Source organism: Rhododendron vialii, chromosome 2a (assembly GCF_030253575.1).
Source record: "Rhododendron vialii isolate Sample 1 chromosome 2a, ASM3025357v1".
NCBI classification, from domain to species: domain Eukaryota; kingdom Viridiplantae; phylum Streptophyta; class Magnoliopsida; order Ericales; family Ericaceae; genus Rhododendron; species Rhododendron vialii.
The window spans coordinates 16,356,583-16,375,055 of NC_080558.1; the positions used below are offsets into that span (position 1 = coordinate 16,356,583).

General features: G+C 37.6%; 2 protein-coding genes across 8 annotated transcripts in view; one reads left to right on the forward strand and one right to left on the reverse strand.

The window, feature by feature from the left end:
- Positions 1-878, forward strand: part of LOC131310836 (lactoylglutathione lyase GLX1-like) — a 68,972-nt gene extending 68,094 nt beyond the window's left edge. For all 4 annotated transcript variants that reach the window (XM_058338086.1, XM_058338077.1, XM_058338069.1 and 1 more), the window contains exon 9: positions 613-878. In XM_058338086.1, coding sequence (XP_058194069.1) covers positions 613-666 — 54 coding nt within the window. In that variant the 3' untranslated portion in view covers positions 667-878. The remainder of the gene's footprint in view (positions 1-612) is intronic.
- On the reverse strand, positions 613-8,967 carry LOC131310800 (arogenate dehydratase/prephenate dehydratase 1, chloroplastic). Of its 4 annotated transcripts, XR_009195305.1 has the most exons (12): positions 8,418-8,967; positions 7,464-7,531; positions 7,289-7,381; positions 6,348-6,548; positions 5,663-5,743; positions 5,457-5,552; positions 4,484-4,561; positions 4,321-4,410; positions 4,172-4,239; positions 3,533-3,579; positions 2,706-3,169; positions 613-2,497 (listed from the first exon to the last, which is right to left on the reverse strand). XR_009195305.1 is itself a non-coding variant. In XM_058338011.1 (11 exons), exons 1-11 carry the CDS (start codon positions 8,680-8,682, stop codon positions 2,889-2,891), a joined length of 1,368 nt encoding a protein of 455 aa, XP_058193994.1. In that variant the 5' UTR covers positions 8,683-8,967; the 3' UTR covers positions 2,582-2,888. The 4 variants fall into 4 exon arrangements, 3 of the variants coding, with proteins under 3 accessions (XP_058193994.1, XP_058194009.1, XP_058194007.1); XM_058338011.1 differs by lacking the exon at positions 613-2,497 and having other exon boundaries at positions 2,582-3,169; XM_058338026.1 differs by lacking the exon at positions 613-2,497 and having other exon boundaries at positions 2,582-3,169; positions 3,533-3,614.
- Positions 8,968-18,473: the final 9,506 nt, after the last annotated feature.

Here is an 18,473-nt window from a genome sequence, read left to right on the forward strand (position 1 = left end):
ATCCCAAAAGTTAGTGTATTGTGGTCTCTTTAGTATACATACAAATCGTGGATTTCAAAGTTTTTTTTTCAAGATTTTTGAGTTTTTATAAACACTAAGAGCATAAAACTGTTTTTGTGTCAAAATGACGAATGAAAAAAAAAAAAAAAAACCCGTTCTACTTGACACACGCATGCACGACAGTCGTACATAAATAAACGCAATGTATGCCTTGTTTTAGATGGACAAAATAAATGCAAGTATGCCATTTAAATAGGATTTTGCATCAATATGTGTTACTTTGTAGATTGTTACTACATCGGTACCATCTGTTGGTGTCATTGGAAATGCCAATTACTTCATTGGCTTTGTTTATCTTTGTTATCCATCATTATTGCCAACTTTTCTTCTATTTGATTCAGACACCCTTCTTTCTTGTCTAATTGTTGAAGAATTCTTAACCCTATATATCATGTAGAGTAACCAATGAGTTGCTTTACTACTCTGTGTCTGAGTGTGCGTGAGAGAGAGAGAAAGAGAGAGGGAGAGCAAGCATGCACTGGAGCATTTCTATATGTAGTAGCGCACCAAATGACTGTTAGAAGCTCATGATAATTCTTTCCCTCTTTGTAGGTTCTGGTTGACAATCAAGATTTTCTGAAGGAACTAGAGAAGAGTAAGGCGTAGTGAGATAAGCCTATCGGTGTTATTTTGGGGCATTAAAATCAGCGAAAATAACTAATATGAATAAGATAGTTTTTGCTGTTATTAATGTTTAGTATGCCCTGTTTCAAACGCTTTAGTCTGGTGAGATGACCTATGCCTAAAGTACTTTCTCTTGGCACACTATGAAACCTGGCTAGTATAATATCTATATGGATATGTTTTTAGTGTTGAAATTGTGGTTCTGTGAGAAGATGCAGTTGCATTTTGTAGTGAAGTCGTCAAATCTTCACATATTAGCAGGTTCTGTTCCTCGAATTTAGTTGATCTGTAAATATGTGGTGTGCTATTTAGGCTTTCATTTGGAAGATGAAACGAGATTATTATTTTTTGACGAGAATGGTGGTACAAAATATTGTATCTTTAGTCCACGTTTGGTTACCTGACTGGATAAACTGCGATGGACATATCCTTTAATGCTGACTGTGTCCACGACATTTGTATAATCGTGATTTAGGTTTACCATCCTATTCCATGTTTCCTCGTGACATTTTGGTTCACACTTCTCTCGGTGTCCTACTACATCACACATTACAGAGATTGAGTTATATCCCACATTAATGGAATAGAGTTGTCCAATATCTCCACACTGTACCGTGGTCACATTCCCGAATTTGTAATTTTTTTTAGCCGAATTTGTAATCCTGAATTTGTAATTTTTTTTAGCCGAATTTGTAATCCTGAATTTGTAATTTTTTTTAGCCGAATTTGTAATTCAGTCCGCAAACTTTATCCTGCAGAATTACATGCCTTGTTAAAATTAATTGCTGGCACAGACGCTTAAAACACATGTTCTTGCATTGGTTTAGGATTGTCTTTTTTATTAACGGTGATAAGCGGTTCATAGAGCTATAGAGAATTTTGACACATTCTCTCTTTTTTTTTTTTTGGGTAAGCTTTGGATAGAAGAGTGTTTTGGTAGAAAATTGATAATAAGAGGTGATATAAAATATCAATGGAAAATTTGGCTAAAATTCTTTCCCACATGGCTCCAAATGACTTGATGGGTTCATCTTGCCTTCTCTGATTAGATTGTTCTGGATTTGTTACGTATTGAATGTACTTAAAGCAAAATGAAACACATTTGAGTAAATATAGAATTTTCCTCAATGTTTGAAAAGATTCACTACGAGTCATTGAAAAAGATTTGTTAAAATGTCATTACAGCTTATACCTACGTAAACATCATCTTATTTTTACCAGCAAAATCGAACCCCCGTTACGAGGGTAACTGAAACTGGTATAACGAAATCAATTCGAGACCTTCGTACGTTGCGAAGTAAAATTTGATCAAATAAAAGTACAACTAGTGACCACATTATTATGGGAAGAGGAAAAAGTGGTTGAACAAAAATGGAGTGGTGCTTTGCAAACCCGATTACGACCTCATTGGCACGAAAATAGCAACAAGTCTAGGAACACTCTTACTGACCACTCCTCTCTCACATATATGTGGGCCTCACGATTAATGGGCCCCGCACATATGTGAGAGAGGAGTAGTCGGTAGGAGTGTTCATAGCATTGTTGCAAAAATAATGCTCAATTTTGCAGGAGAGAGATGGAGAATAAATACACTGAAGAGAAAGATTGAACAAAGCACAACTCAACGCTTTCTTTTTGCAAACGTTATGATCCATATAAAGCACTAAAAAGGTTTTGCAAATTCAGTACGTAATTGGTGAGTATTATGTCTAGCATGAGCATCCTCTTTTTTTTTTTTTCTTTTTTTCCTGGTGATGTGCAGAGTTTTCATGTACTAGCTAGTCAGCTACTTCCTGGATGAGTCCTTGGCAAGCTGAAATAAAAAGTAGTGTCAATGGCTAATGGATTTCCTCTACCGAATACAGCGTCGTTAGTCCCTAATAGTTGCAATAGTATCGACGCAGAGAGGGAAAACATGGTATAAAATACTGGTGCAGTATATTCAAGTTACAAAACACGGTACAAAATACTGGTGCAGTATGCTTAAGTTACAAAAGGGTAAATTAAACAAGATTACTCACTTCATATATTCTCTTCTAGGGTTGAACACCGTTCTGAAGGGAGCGATTTTCAGAATTGAGCATCGATCGCGGGCAACAATGGGGGATTAGATCAGAAGGAAATCGGCACAAAGTGGAATCGAACTGATGCAATCGGGGAATCGATGAAGTCAAGAGATCATCACATGCCAAGACCCCTCTCCATCAGAAGGAAGTTGAAAAGGATATGGGGAAAGAAAAATGGAAAGATATCCATGTACGGAAGTCCATCCCATTTGGAGGCGACTTCATCGAATATACAGGAAGAAATTCTCTTCCACCAACTGAATGTGTTCGATATGTACAGACTAGAAGGTTGAAATGTCTGTCTTGCAGCAGCTTGAGAAAACAATGAATAATCTGAAGATTGTCTCGAATAAAGCTGTTTCCTATAGAGTTGTATCCATGGGGTAGCAACCAAGGACCCGAAGGAATCTTGCAAATTCCTGCAACGAGCAATAATGAAATACTCAAATGCCCCAAGCAGGAATTTAAATCCTCACATAAGCGCAGAAAAATATACTATGTATATAAATCCTCACATGCCTTTTGCCAATGCAAACACGGAGTCACATACATACATTTCAGACAGTCAAATACAGAAGAAAGATGGGCAAATAAAAAAGACAGGGAAACAAAATAAAAAAGAGAAACTGGCCAGGGACAAAAGTTCAAACAGGATGAAATCCCCCGGGGGGAAGTAGCAAATATACATTAGATAGGAGGCATTTCGTAATCACAAGACAAAAAAGAACAAGTATCTTGTATTTTCTTGAGTGACATAATCACATAAACCATAAAGTACTCACCTGCAGATGCCCCAGAGCATATTGAGCGCGGGGCTCTGCCATAGAAGCTTCAAAGTCGATGTAAAAGAGGTAATCGAAGTACCTGATATTGTAAAGTATTCAATTGCACAAATGTCACATAAGATTATCATTATTCATTACATTCCTCTGATTCCTACAGAAGCCATATGACAACTCTAAAGACAGAAAGATGTGCAGAAACCTCGTCTAGAATTATACTCCAAATGCAATTCTGAATCAATGATTTATCACCCCGAACACCCCCCACACCCCCCCCCCAATTCAAAGCAGATGGCTGAACGCAAATATTTAGCAAAGTATATAACGCTTGCAGGATTCATAAATGTGGTTTTCTGTCTTATGAATCAGAAGTCTTAAAGTTCATCTCCATCCCAAGATGTCACCAAACTTCTATGGCTTTTTCACATTTTGCACTATTTTCAGTTTTTCCTTCAGAAAATGAGCCAGTTATTTCTTTCACTTCTTTGTGATCTTACCATGCCCTAGATGTTTAAGTCACAACTATTCCACGGCATCCACTAGCTCTACAACCAGTCAAATCTGTATTAGTACATAAGAGCTTCTTTGTTGTTCAATGTTGCAACCTGCAAATCTGTTATAGAGGAGAATAGAACTCACCTGGCACTGCCTTTATTACAGTCATCAACAACCCTCAACGGACGTTTTCTCTGTGGCCGGCTCTCAATCTGCACTTGTATTCCATAAATAAAGATACGAACAGTTTGTACTAAAAATTTGTAAGAAAAGAAACTTCACCTTAAAATTACCTTTGACAAATTAATGTCCCTCAGAGCAAACACTGCCAAGGCTTTGAATAGTACCCCAGGGCCTTCTTCTAGAGTAAAGACAATGCTTGTCTGTAAAGAAAACACTTCCTATTTATCATCTTAAAAAGAGGAAAAAATTGCATTTGAGCAAGAATAACCATACCTTATGGGGCTTGTCTATTCCTGGAATTATAGGTTCTCTCGCAAGTATCAAAAAACGAGTAACATTATCAGAATCATCCTGCTCAATGCATTGGTAATCAAACCGTGAGTTCATATTTGCAAAACAAAACTAATGAGACATTAAATCATAATCGTGAGATAACCCTCAAAATAGAAGCCGAACCCTCTAGCCACTTGCCATGTATTGTGTACTAAGAATAATTTTATGATAAGCAAGCAATGGCTTTATCTGGTTACTGGAGCAACTGTTTAAATATTACAGTTAGTTACTATATTATAAGGCCTGATAAGCAGCTGGCTTTACCTAGTCATTGGAGCGACTATGTATATATTACATTTAGTTACTATATTCTAAGGCCTGTTTTGTGTGGTATGGATGGATTTACCCTGCAGTGTTAACGAATGAGCTAATATCTCCAGCTTTGCAACCATGCCCAGCGCAACTTCCGGATGACAGCTTACCAGTTAGCCATCTAGCCCAGAAAAGTCCACAAACGGACAAAAAGTACAAGGTTATAGTAGAAGAAGTTTCCACATGTAATCCAATACTAAGAGATGGTAGCCCCTTCACTGAATACAACTGAGACTTCTGGAATGCTTTTCTTTCTTTTTTTTTTATCAGCATTCTTTCCTTGTTTTTTGCTCCATTCAGGTCCTCATAGAACCTTTAAAAAGTGATGCTTTGTCCATGTCAAATAAAAATAAAAAAGAAGGCAGAAATGCAACAATGTGATGACTAAACTTTATGATATTTATATATTCAACATTAGTCTATTCTACTGCAAACTTCCGGACACACAATATGTGGAAGTGTGAAGTACTAGCTTTCTCATACGTAAAAGCTGGAGAAAGAATTTCTGTTTTGTACATGTAAACGACTTGTTAACTGGCATGTTCTCCATGAAGCAAAGTAACTCTGCATGGAGGCTACACGCATCACTAAACAGGTATACCTGGATTCTTTCAGCAAGGATGTCAAGCCCATAAATTTCTGCAGCTCGAGCACTTGCAACCGCTCCAGTATCTCTCAGGCCATCAGCGGCTACAATCTACGCCACAAACGGAAATGATTACAAGAATTTCATCCAACATAATTAAGCTTGTGGATATGTAGGTTATCTCAAAAGAAGAAGAAAAAGAAGAAGTGCAACGCATTAACCTGAGCGGCACCCGCTGTATCATCAGCATTAACTTTTACAACACCTAATTTGTGTAGTGACATCTCACATTGATCTAGTGCCTGCAAGCAACAACGGATTACGTTTTGTGTATAACGATAGTAAGAGTTCCATTTAATCAACTTGGGCTAGCTCAGTTGAAAGTGATCTATCAATTAAGAGCACTGTTATCGGCATGGGCTACATACAACATCATATAGAAATTTAGTCGCGACAACATCTAGAAGTATTCAAGCTTCAGAATCCATCAAAAAAATTTGAGTAGCTGATAAATGGTTTCTCTACTATATAAAGCTTGTCGTTACTTATAGGCTCTGGCTATCCTATCTACATTGCTTCCCTTTTCTTACAGTAGGATGATAGGCTACTCTCCTTTTCTGTCAATCTAAAAAGAAAGTAAGTAAAAAAAAAAAAAAAAGAACGAAAACAAGCTAAAAAAAAAAGTAGTTAAGTTACATGGCTGGCAATTATTCCGACTTTAGTGTAACGAATTGCCTGACATTGTGGCTATATATTGATTAGCACTCAGTTCCACGTAAAAACCCAATCACATGGTTCATCAAAAAAAATAAAAAGAAGGAAAAGAAATTGAGATATATATAATTATATACTCCTATATTCAGAGAGAGAGAGAGAGAGGCAAATGCAAGAGAAAAATTAGTAAACCTGGGGGTGGCTCAAAACACGCTTCAGTTCCTCCTTCCTCACTCCACGCAAACCCAAAAGGCAGTGATTAACAACCATCTGCACCTCCCCAACTATGTTGAGTCTATGACGAAGGAGTAAGTCATAATTTCGGTGGATGCTTCCACCTACAGAATTCTCAATAGGTAGTACTGCTTTGTCCACTAACCACAATTCAACTGCCTGCGAAATGTAAAATATTCCAATGGTAAGTGAAAACGTGAATATGTAAATCCTTAGTTGAAGAATCCTTCTGTTGGGCAGACGAATCCACCCCATAACCTTGCTCCCCCCTCTCAAGAGTCAAGACAAAACCTTCTATAAACCTCGTTAGCGCACTCCCTAACTAAAATAAAACTGATGTTCATTCTCAGCCCTTCAGTCAGGAATTAGCGTTCGACCTTCTCTCCCGCACCTCTTTTATAGGTATGGCGCATACAAATATCCCATCTTTGCCATCAATCGGACTCTTGGGAGTGACTACCCGCTCAAGCATATGAATCCCAAAAGGAATAAGAGAAGAGCTACAAAGCAAGATAAAATATGAAATAAACATAAGATACTAAACACATAGTTCATATTGACAAGATAGTACATACTAGAAAATATTTACTCAAATTTACTTAGTTTCAAGTACTTAGTATAAATGTAAAATTTATTTCTATATTTTGGGAAAAGAGTATTTGCAATTAACTAAAATTCTTAGCTGCAGGGATTGCCTAAACATGGAACTTCTATGACTGGTAAGTGATTTATTTGGTGGGTTTTGGCAAGCTTGGATTCTATATAAGACTGCTAGATTTATAACTTATTCCTAAACGCCCCTCTGGAGCTCCCAAACAAGACGCTTCTATGATCATCTCCTCTCCCCCCCGCTTCGTGCAACTAAGGAAAAATCTGAATTTACCAATAATAAATTGAACCTTGAATGCGGCCTCAAACTGGTCACATGGGACAGTCTCACATCTGGGGTATACTTTAAGAGCGGCAACCTCACTGTATGCACCTGGTACCCCCTACATCCAGGAACCAGACCAACATCAAAAAAGCAATTAGAAAGCTGGAAATATTAAGCTGAAGTATGTATGCATTTCATACCTGATAAGCAACCCGGACCTTTGAACCGTCGCTAGGAGAAGAAGAAAGATCAGTGGCAGATAAGGCTTCTGCATTTTATTCTTTTACGTTAACACTATGAAGTTGTACCCCAGAACAAGTCAAGAAGTAGAGGATAACTAGGAAGAAGGCTCGCTAAAGCAAATACGGACACATTTTGAAGTGATGCACATATAGTTGCAATACAATAGAAAGATTCTAGGTAATCAGTTCAGGCGATGACAATACAATATAGCAAAAACTATATGACCAATGTAACGACCTGTGGAAGAAAGGATTATTGATTAGAAAATTTTGTAAAATTGTAAGTCTAGAGCTATTTTTTTACAAATCGGTATCCAGCCCAATAAACCAATTAATCTCGGGACCAATTACACCTTCTCTACCCAATTAAAGCCGGGGCAGACTAGGCAACACAACAACTGTAGTACGCAGATGCTAGTAACTCCAGACAAAGGCTTCCCGATGACTACCACTGCGCTGGAAGTCTAGAGCTAGGTGTAATTATTCCATGCCCCCCACGCACCACATGGCGGTGCCCCAAACTTTTCCCTACCACACATTTGTGTGGGCTTCACATATTATTTAGTGGAGACCACACCACAAAAAATGTGTGGTGGAGAGCGAGTTTGGTGCACCATGTGGCGGTGCACAGGGGCATTGAATAATTTTTCCTAAAGCTACATGTACAAATGTACTTTTGCTGCAATTCCAAGGGCGAAAACTACAAGAAATTCTAAAAACGAATGTAATCTAATGGGGAAAATTGTCAAGAATCACAAAGTATCTATAAAGCTATGATTTTTTTTTTTCTTTTTGTGAATTTAAGCTAGCTCTTCCTATGCTATTTGAACACTACTATCACTTTCCACACGACACAACAACAATGACAAACAAAATACACAAGAATTGACATTTATGCAAAAGAAAACTCACTTGGAAGAGAGTTCAAATCTCTATGGAACCCACTAAAATGAGCAACCTGGGTCTGGTTATTCTCACCAGGTGAGTCCACTGGCTTCTCATCCTCAACAGGCTTCGTAGCCCTTTGAGCCAACAAAGCCCCACAACACCCCCATTTCCGAAGATTTTCTCCATCCAATTTCAAAAACCCACCAGACCCACAACGCCTAGATCCCAAATATCTGAAACCCAATTGAGTACAAGGCTGATTGGCGCAAACCCAGATGGGAATATCCATTATTTGAACAAGTACGAGAGTTCCCAATGTAGAGAACTTGACAATGGGAGACTCATGGGGAAATTCAGTGCGGCATTGTTGGCAAGAGAGGCCCGAGTACGGAGAATTTGATTAAGAGAAAGAGAGAAGGGTAGGTGAGCAGAATGTTGATGACACGTTTCCACCAATTTTTAGAGAGGGAGAGAGAGGAAAACAGAGATGACGGGGGCCCTATTTGTGCATCGCGGTTCGTAAAAAGAGGAAGAAGTAGCCTAGTACAAGTAGGCAAGATGTAACGTATACAGTAGGTCCACAGATACATTTAGATACTCCGTATCTACATATCGGCACTCAGGAAGGTGCACAGGTGAGAAATTTTCGGTGCTGGGTGGGTGGGTATGTTCTGGACTTTGAGTTGATGCTGTGCAGTGGGACGAAGTGTTGCGCACTTCCGAGCCGTCGGATTGTGCATCTGACGGCCCGGATCTTATCTCGGCAATCAATGATCGCGAGCCGTTCATTGCCAAGGTGAGATCCGAGCCATGTGCATCCGACGGCTCGGAGGTGTGTAGCACGATGCTATGCACACTACTGCACAGCACCATCCCCCAATTCGTATATCTCATGTGGTATCCACTCGGCACATCCGAGCCATCTAAAAGTGTATTGGACGGTTTCTATTGAAATTTTCTCTCTTCTCTCACCCCAACACTTTCTCTCACATTTTCTCTCTCCAAATCTAAGACGTCGAAAAACACAATGGACAACTTAGATACGCCGAGCAAGCACCACGTGGTATACACCTAGCAGTGGAAATTTTTTTGGTGTGGAGGATTTATCCGATTTTTGGGGAAATATATATATAGCCTATGCTAGATCCTGGGCTACGGCCGAATCGAGCCGAGTTTTTAAAAAATAGGTTTGTTCATTAATACCTTGTTTGAATGGGAGTATTTTGAAAAAAAAATTCTAACTAAAAAAAAATATTACTCATATTTTCAATTATTATTCTTATTTCTCTCTCTACTTTCCAATTATTATTCTCATTTTTCTCTCTATTTCTTTCCACTCATTACTCATATCTCTAATTATTACTCTAATTTCTCTCTCTACTCATTACCCAAAAATCAAACTTAATTTTTTTTCAAAACACTGTCCAAACAAAGCATAAGTTTTTAAACAAATTTGAGCCAAGCTCAAACTTATTGAATATTTGACACATCGAGTTCAAGCCGAACTTGCCTAGGTTTGAGTACTCGAATTTATTTACAAGGCTTAACGAGTCAAAAAAAGCTATTTATGCCCTCATACAAGTCCAGAACTGAAAATAAAATTTTAATTTTGTACATAAATAAGTTCATAAATACATAAAATTTAGAAAAAAATATTAAAATTTAAGGTTATAGTACTTTCAAAAGTTCATAAATATTCAAGCATATATGAGAAATTCTTTTGAGTTCCCTATCTATACTCCAAATTCGCAAGTTTAATCAAGTCGAATACGTCCAAGTTTGGCTTATTTCTTAAACGAGCCCAAAATTGAGGCTTAGGTTTGGTTCGTTTAGTATTCAAATCAAACTCAAATGAGTCTTTATTGAGTCAAGCCTCGAATAGTTTACGAAGGTGCATTTACACCCCTAACTTTTTAGGAAAATTATTCTATCCCCTTGGACACCGGACACCGGTACACGGTGCCCAAACTCTTTTTCTATCACACATTTATGTGGTTTCCACCACAAAGTGTGTGTAGCCAACACAAATGTGTGGTGGAGAAAAGTTTGGAGCACCGTGAAGTGGTGCCCCAGGGACATGAAATAATTTGAGTGCTTATCTATACGCAAATTCAAACCAATACCCAACGTGCGCCATAACCAAAACCGTATGGGTTCAGTTTTTCACCCGAGAAAACAATGGAAAAAAGACACTGAGAAATTAGCCCAAAGGGCCCATCGTTCACTGCTCTTGGGCAGCATATGTCTTTAATCTAAGTCACATAATGCGAGTGCAAAAGCGCGAGCACGAGCGTAAAAACATTTTTTAGAAATCTCTCAAACCGAATCTTATGTCCTAATCACTTAGAGTTTGAGAGCATGAATGCAGAGCAAGAATTGAAAATGAGAGCGAAGACCAGTTTGAAAAATTATGTGACTAAGGTTTTTAACATCCTTATATAACGAAATATTCATGTAGGACCTGTATTTTCACGTACACAAATAACCGTAGAGTTGTGACAGTGACACCATCATTGTTCAATTTGAAATAATTAACATGTGGAGGCCGGCAGGCCCGGCACCATTTAATAGAAACGGAAAATTCGGGTTAATTTTTCTGGGTACTTATCACTCCTCTTTCTTGTGCGAGATATATATGAACTTCCTTTCATACCCCTTTAAACTGTCATTCATGCATTCCAACGGCTCATGACATAGGCTTGGGGAGGGAAAATTTTAAAAGAAAATTAGTTTGATCGGACATCAAAAGTAGCGACGAACTCTTTACGGTTTTAGCTATTTTTTTTACAGCCACTACTTCTTAACTTTTCATTCTGTTGAACCAGAGGGACATTTATCTACTAGATACCCAACAAATTTGATCTTGAACTTAAACCACTCATTAAAGAAAACAAAATATTGTTCTTTTATGTGCATATTGATGTTAGTTCAAATTAATTTTTTTCTTAAAAGGCCCACAATATGAATTATTTAGATCATTATTTTGAATCCAGAAGGGCCCCACAAATAATGCTTTGAAAAAGTAATAGCGAGAATACTGGGCACAGACGGAGCTCATTCCCATTTTGAGATGGGTTTTTTTTTTTTTTTCCAGAAAGCCTAGTATAATGATTTGCACCATCTATTTTTTAGATTTATAAATAAACAATATGGTTTGATATATTTCCCTCCGTCTTATAATGTTTGTTTGATCCGCAAAACGAGGACGTAAAAATAATACTACAATTTTTGCAAGAAAAATTTAAATTTTTTCAACAATTCATTAGATATCGATGAGTTTTTTTAATTTATGAAAAAAAATTTGAATTTTTTCTTGAAAGAAATATATTATTTTTGAGTCCTCGTTTTGCGGACCGGACAAACGTTTTGGGACATATGTAGTAGGTAATAACATGATTTGATTAGATTTCTTTGGAAATAAACTAACTATTTTTTTTTATCAGGAAAATAAATATTAGTTTGTACTGTCAATAACAAGTGATACAAGACAATGGCCTTCTCTTATTTATAAATTGAGCATTAATCTATTTTTTCCTCATAACGTTCTGTTCTCTCTCTGGCCTGAATTCCAATATAAGCTTGATTTTTCCTTTTCAAGTTGAACCTAGCTTGCTTGATCTCAATTCTTCCACACAAAAAAAATTGTATAGAGCTTGAGCTTTCAGGTGGAAGGAACTCGTTACCTTCTTCGTTTTGTATGTTTCCTTGAACTAAAACTTTGATTGTGTGATAAGGCCTGTAAACAATTAATGTACTTTTGTAATCACCAAATGTTTCATAAAAAAAGATGCCAAACCAAAATATTACTAGCACACGAGACTTTAATTATCGGGTATCCGAAATGATTTAACAGACACCTAGCTATTTGGAGCATAGTTATTGATACCGTTCTGTACAGGCCGGTACATACCGTTTTGGCGAAGAACCGGTACCCTAACCCCCCAATTTCGTTTCGGTCCCAATACCAGTCCTTGCCGGTTGGTACCGGACTTTTCGGGAAATACCGGCCGGTATCGGGACCGAAATTTTGCAGAGTTTTTTTTTTTACGTTAATCTGGTATAAAAAAAAAAAAAACAATTTTAGCAAAACGCGGGCTTAAATCATAGTATGTGCGCGAGGCTCGGATCCCGGATTTGCACCCCCCTGCGCGCACCCGGTTAATTGGTTTCCGAATCAATTTTTACAAATTGCCTTCGGCCATGACACATTTTTCCGAGCGCGCGAGACCTCTCATTAGGTCCTCATTCACAAGTTCACTAGTGTGCAAAGTCATTTAAAGTGGAAAAGAGTTTTGTAACTAAGCAATGTGGGACTAGAGGTATTTTATGATGAATTGTATGGTATGAGATTTTTTTGAATTATATTTATATATAATTATTATATATATTGTAGTTGTGGTAAATTCGAAACGGTACCCGGTACCTGACCGGTACCGGTACGTACCGTACCAGTGGGAAAACCGGTACCCTGTTCGAAACGGTATTCAAAACTATGATTTGGAGTATGGAAGCCAACTGCCAATTAATCAAACTTTCAGTAACCCTAAGAGTTTTTGCTAGTGATGAAAGTTGAAGTTACGTGTGAATATGAAAAAACAAATATTTTACTCGATGTCATGCTCCTACTCGATAGACCAACCCTTTCAACGTGCATGGGGTTTCATTGTTGACTTCTAACTACTCATGAAACACAATATTGCCTTTCTAGCAGCTATACCCTGAACCACACTTCAAAAAGGTTTGTCAATTCCAGCAACCATAATATAATTAATAGTTTCCATAGGTTGGTGAAACAAAGAGATCACAACATGACTAACCAATGGATATTAGACAGGTTATCTAATTGCCAAATACTATAGCTTTTATGACCTTATAAATCTTGGATGGTAATTGCAGTCATTCAACTGAAGTTGGTCCAACGCCAAGAGGCGTTTCACCCAATGGCATCAAGATGACAGGATGTGCACTTCTTGGTGTTTTCATCCAATGACATCTGGATGACGGGATGTGCACTTAAATAGTTGGAAGTACCACGTAGATAACGCCATGTGGTACTCCGGAAATGTTGAATGACTATCGTCAATGAAAAACTAAGGGGTCACCACCAGAAGAGGTGAAATTTGGCGAAATATTCTCGATAATACATATCATTTCTTATTTCAAAGTGAAGCATTTTAAAATGCTACGTTCACACGCAAAATTCATAGTTGTTTTTGTTTTGGGATGCCCTAGACTAGCAAAATTCGTCAATTTGGGGTTGAGTTTCTTATTGCTTTTGAAAGGAATATAAAAGGACCAAAACAACATCGTTTTGGGTGCTTAAGGGTTGAGTTTCATTAAGCCAAACGACATCGTTAATTGTAGGGACTGTACCCTGCAGCGCTCTAATTAATTGCTACAAGATCCCCTAATCCCATTAATTTGGGGGCTTAAACACACTGCACTTCCAATGTATGTAAGGCCCTCAATCTTTTTGAGTGTGTGCATTTGTTTGTGTATTGTATATATGGACGTAGCATATATGATTGCCGAAGTAGTTAATTGTCGTAACCACAGATTAAATCAATAAGCATCCATGTGGAAGTGTCCTATTGGCCTTTACATATGCTTGTTTGGTGTTGTGTTTGAATTGTTGTGTTCCTAGCATTTTTGTTCTACTAATGACCTGCATTTTTGTTCTACTAATGACCTGACAATTTGATTACAAATAAGGGTAATGGTTTTTGCACTCAATTGTCTTATAAGTGGACTCTAAAAGTCGTCATTCAGTACTCAAAGTTACACACAATACAAGCACCAATAGAGAAATTTTAGAGTGCATTTGTAAAAAAGTGTTCTGCAAATCATTTTTCGAATAATAAATGTGGAATAGAATTTTTTTGTTGTTGCTAATATTGTATACGTTAGTGGGAATTAGCGAGTTAGTCCACAGGGGGTTTAGAAGCTATCTATGACTTGACCCCAAACGCCTTTGCTGAGGCTCAAACTCTGGTCTTCTTTGTGGGAGAACCAGGAGATAACCGCTGGGATATAGAAATCTCGTGAGGAATAGAAGGGTAAAATTAAGCTCATTTGATTCTAATTTCTAGTACGAATATAAACCGTGAAAGCGTAGCCTAACGATCCTTTAGATCTTCAGGAATTTGAAGTTAGAGGTGTCAGAAAAGTTACCGCAGTGATAACTGGCTTGTGATAGCCAGTCGTTGATAGTGACATTGCTTTTAGATCTTTTGATGTCGGCTCTTCCCATCATTGTGAAGCAGAATTCACCGAGTGTTAGGTTGGAGGAGATGTTATTCGTTGAAAATCACACATAACCAACTTGAAATGAAGATCTGGAAATTTATTGTTCTGTATCTGCCACTTATGTTGAGATATTCCTCATTAATCATGAGACAAGAACAACTCTCGAGGGGAATGACAACTGCATTTTCCTGTGGAGTTTTCCCTTGTAGTATTAGGAACAAATTTGGAGCCTTCTTGTAAAAAATACGCAGCACACTTTTTTTGGTAATTGGAAAACAATATTTGTTTTTTTTTTCTTTTATCTCAATGGACTCGCAACAATGTGATCATAGGTCCAAATCGTTTTATTAAATTGCATCATGGTTGAAGGAAAAATCAACCACCCTGTACTTTTCTCATTTTGTATCAGTTAGACGATTTGTTTGGTTTTATCCAAGATATTTGTAATGAATTCCATATTATCAGTATCATTAGACTTTCATCACTACAAATTCTCACTTTTGTAAAAAAAAAGGAAAAATCATTCAAAGACATGTCCATTGACCCCAAAAGGAGGAGAGATTATTGTTCGGTGCTCCAAGAGCATTGTTTCTCTCTCCCTAGAATGGATGGGACGCCCTAGAATGGATGAGACGCACTCGGAGGTAGAACTCACACACTCTTGTGAATGGAGCTACTAGAGTGAGTATAAATAATTAGAAAATTAGTCTTAGGTTTGTTATGTGAACTTCATAAACCCATAAGTTCACTTATTAATTTTGTAAGGTCTCAAGTCCATTTTAAGGAGTACCCTAGAATATGGTAGGATATCCTAGGATTTAGGCTCTTTCATTAGATTTTAGGGTGCACTTTTTTATTATAGGATAGGGTACCTAGGGTTTAGGAATTTTAGGGTGCACTTTCTTATTATAATGTTTTAGTGGTTTAGGCACTTTCATAGAATTTAGGGTTTTGGGCACTTTCATAGGGTACCCTAGGGTTTAGGTTGGGTGGACTTGTGACTTTACAAAACTATTAGATAGACTTGTGGACTTATAAAATATCTATAGTGAACATATCACTAAATCTCCATTGAGTAATTTATCTCTAAAGATTGAGATTGAGGTCTACTAGTGCGGGTGTAGGTGTATCTTTGACCAACTAAATATTTCATGGATTCATTAAGAATGTTGTATTTATTATGCGATCAATTGGAAATAGTATTTGTGAAATCCTAATGGTAAAAAATTTGAACTTTTTACCTCAAAACTTGTCATGCAAAAAAGCACAAGGTTTTATATAAATCTTATTTTTACACCAGTTTCCTACATAATTAAACTACTACTCCTATCAATTAGGGCTAGCTCAGTTAGCCAGAACTCTTGCATCTCACTAAGAGGTCAGGAGTTCGAGTCTCCCCACCTGCCTGTGTGTCTTCTTCCCTTAGAGGGTTTTCCATTTCTTTCTTTGTTTCTACCCTATAATGGGCTTATTTCTTGTATTGATTGAGTTGTTGGGCTTGGTTATCTCGTGGACTCTCACAATTGATGTCCCGGATTTATACTATGTACTTCATATTTGATGTATCTCTTCTATCGATTAAAAAAAAAAAAAAAACTACTACTCCCTCCACTCCATCCCTTTTTAAGTGTCCTGCTTCGTAACTCCAACTTATTAAAAAGACATCATCATTACACATTTCACATCAACTTTTTCCTCCACTTTCCCTACTTACCCATCATCATTACACTTTTACTCACTAACTTTTCAAAATAAAATCTACTTTTAGGGACAAAATAGACAATACACTAACTTTTACTCCCCTAACTTTACAAAATGGACACTTATTAAGGGACATCCCAAAATAAAATACTAGACACAAAAAAAGGGACGGAGGGAGTACTACTTTTTAACTTTCTCACAAAACTCTTTCAGAATGAATGCATAAAGGAAACAGATACAACTCCTTCTGTCTGGTACTGTTCAACTCATGCAGGCAACAATTTGTCTCATTCCGAATTTGCACAAAATACAGAGAGAAAAAAACCATACTCCATAAAGTTTGAGATCCATGGATTTTTTCGGAAGAAATGACAAACAGGGTACCATATCAGCTGCAGGGATTTTAAAAAGGAAATTACAAAACTTGATTCACCTCTACTTTATCAAATTTCCTTAATAAATCCAAGATCAACCTATTTTATTGAGTAGTTATTTATTGTAATTTTTTTTTTGGGGACAGATATATTGTAGTCAATTGAAGTGACATCATCTCATCATGTATTAAAGAACCAGCAAAACCTAATTCACTTTCACCAACCAGTTTGAAAACCATTATTTGGTTTGGGATAAGTTTGAAATCACCCTCAAGCCACCAGAATACCATTTTAAGTTGGAATTCTATGGGTGCCAGGAGATCCATTGCTGGGTAATAGAATGAAAATAAACACTCAACAACCAATCAAGTCGCTGATGAAAATTTTTAAAAAAACAACCAATCAGGGATGTCCCTGAGATTCTTGTAGGCCCAAAGCGAGCCTGTAAAATGATGCCGTATCGATGGTGTGTGGGAAAAAAATTTAGAAAAATGAATAATTGACTCTAGCCGAGTAGCCGGCGGAATAACATAACACGCAATTATTATTTTTTAGTTTTAGAATGTTGACTTTTATTATACAGACAGTACCGTGTTATCTATACATAACGGGACTTCTGAATTTAACAAAATCTCCGTCGTCCACTAGAATTGAAGAATCAAAGGTCTATGGGAAATGGAGAGGACGGGGGGATCGTTTTGATGGCTGGGAATGAGGCGCTTTGGAAATCTATTTGGAGGCTCAATATCCCCAATAAAATTAAACATTTTTTGTGGAGATGTTGCCATGAAATTCTCCCAACTAGGAAAGCTCTACAGCGGAGGAGGGTTATCGACGATCCTTGCTGTTCGGTTTGTGGTTCTAACCAAGAATCTGTTGTCCATATTCTTTGTAATTGCCCTTTAGCTGTTCAAGCGTGGCGTTTGTCGCCTTTGCATGTAAGTTTGGGGGCAGTACAAATTGCTTCTTTTTCTTCTTTTTGGGGCTCTATGGAACTGTGGTGGCAGGATCAAAGCAATAAGGAATGGCGTATGTCGGTTGCTGCAGTCCTTATGTGGTATATCTGGAAGTGTCGAAATGGGGCTCTGTTTGAACATAAGCTAGCTCTTCCTGGGGTGGTGTGCAAGTGGGCAATGGAATATTTGCAAGAGTTCTTGTCTGCAAACTCTTTGAACCCTCTAAATTTTGTTTCATCCGGGGAGGGTGCTGCAAATTCGTGGATTAGGCCTCCAGATAGGATCTTTAAGATTAACGTGGACGGTTCATGGAAGAAAGACATGGGGAAAGGAGGCTATGGTATTGTGGTTAGAGATTATAGAGATCTTTTTATTGCTGCTTCTATGGGTTTTTCACAGTAGTGTGCAAGTTCATTAGTTGCTGAAGCTTTGGCAATTCGACAAGGTGTTCATCTTGGCTTCCAACTTGGTTTGGGGTCTATTTTCGTGGAAAGTGATGCTCAATTGCTGGTGAAGATGCTCAATGGCCAGGTCACAACCAATCAAGAGGTGGAAATGATCATTCATGATATTCAAGCCTTAAGCAAAAATTTCCAGTGCTGCAGCTTTTCTTTTGTTCGTAGGACTGGTAATTCGGTTGCTCATGTGTTGGCAAGTAAGGGTTTGAGTGGTTCGGGGTATAGTCTTTGGACTGAATCCCCACCGTTGTGGTTACTTGGTCCCCTTTCGAGGGACGGGTCTCCCGTCTGATGTATCGTTCCTGACGTATAAATAACAACAGTTATCATTGTGGCAAAAAAAAA

Coding starts and splice junctions, on each gene's coding strand:
- LOC131310800 (XM_058338011.1), bottom strand. CDS start 8,682: ATGGATATTCCCATCTGGGTTTGCGCCAATCAGCCTTGTACTCAATTG. Junction 4,411..4,483: donor GAATAGACAAGCCCCATAAG/GTATGGTTATTC, acceptor TTTTCTTTACAG/ACAAGCATTGTCTTTACTCT. Junction 3,170..3,532: donor ATGCTCTGGGGCATCTGCAG/GTGAGTACTTTA, acceptor TGCTCGTTGCAG/GAATTTGCAAGATTCCTTCG.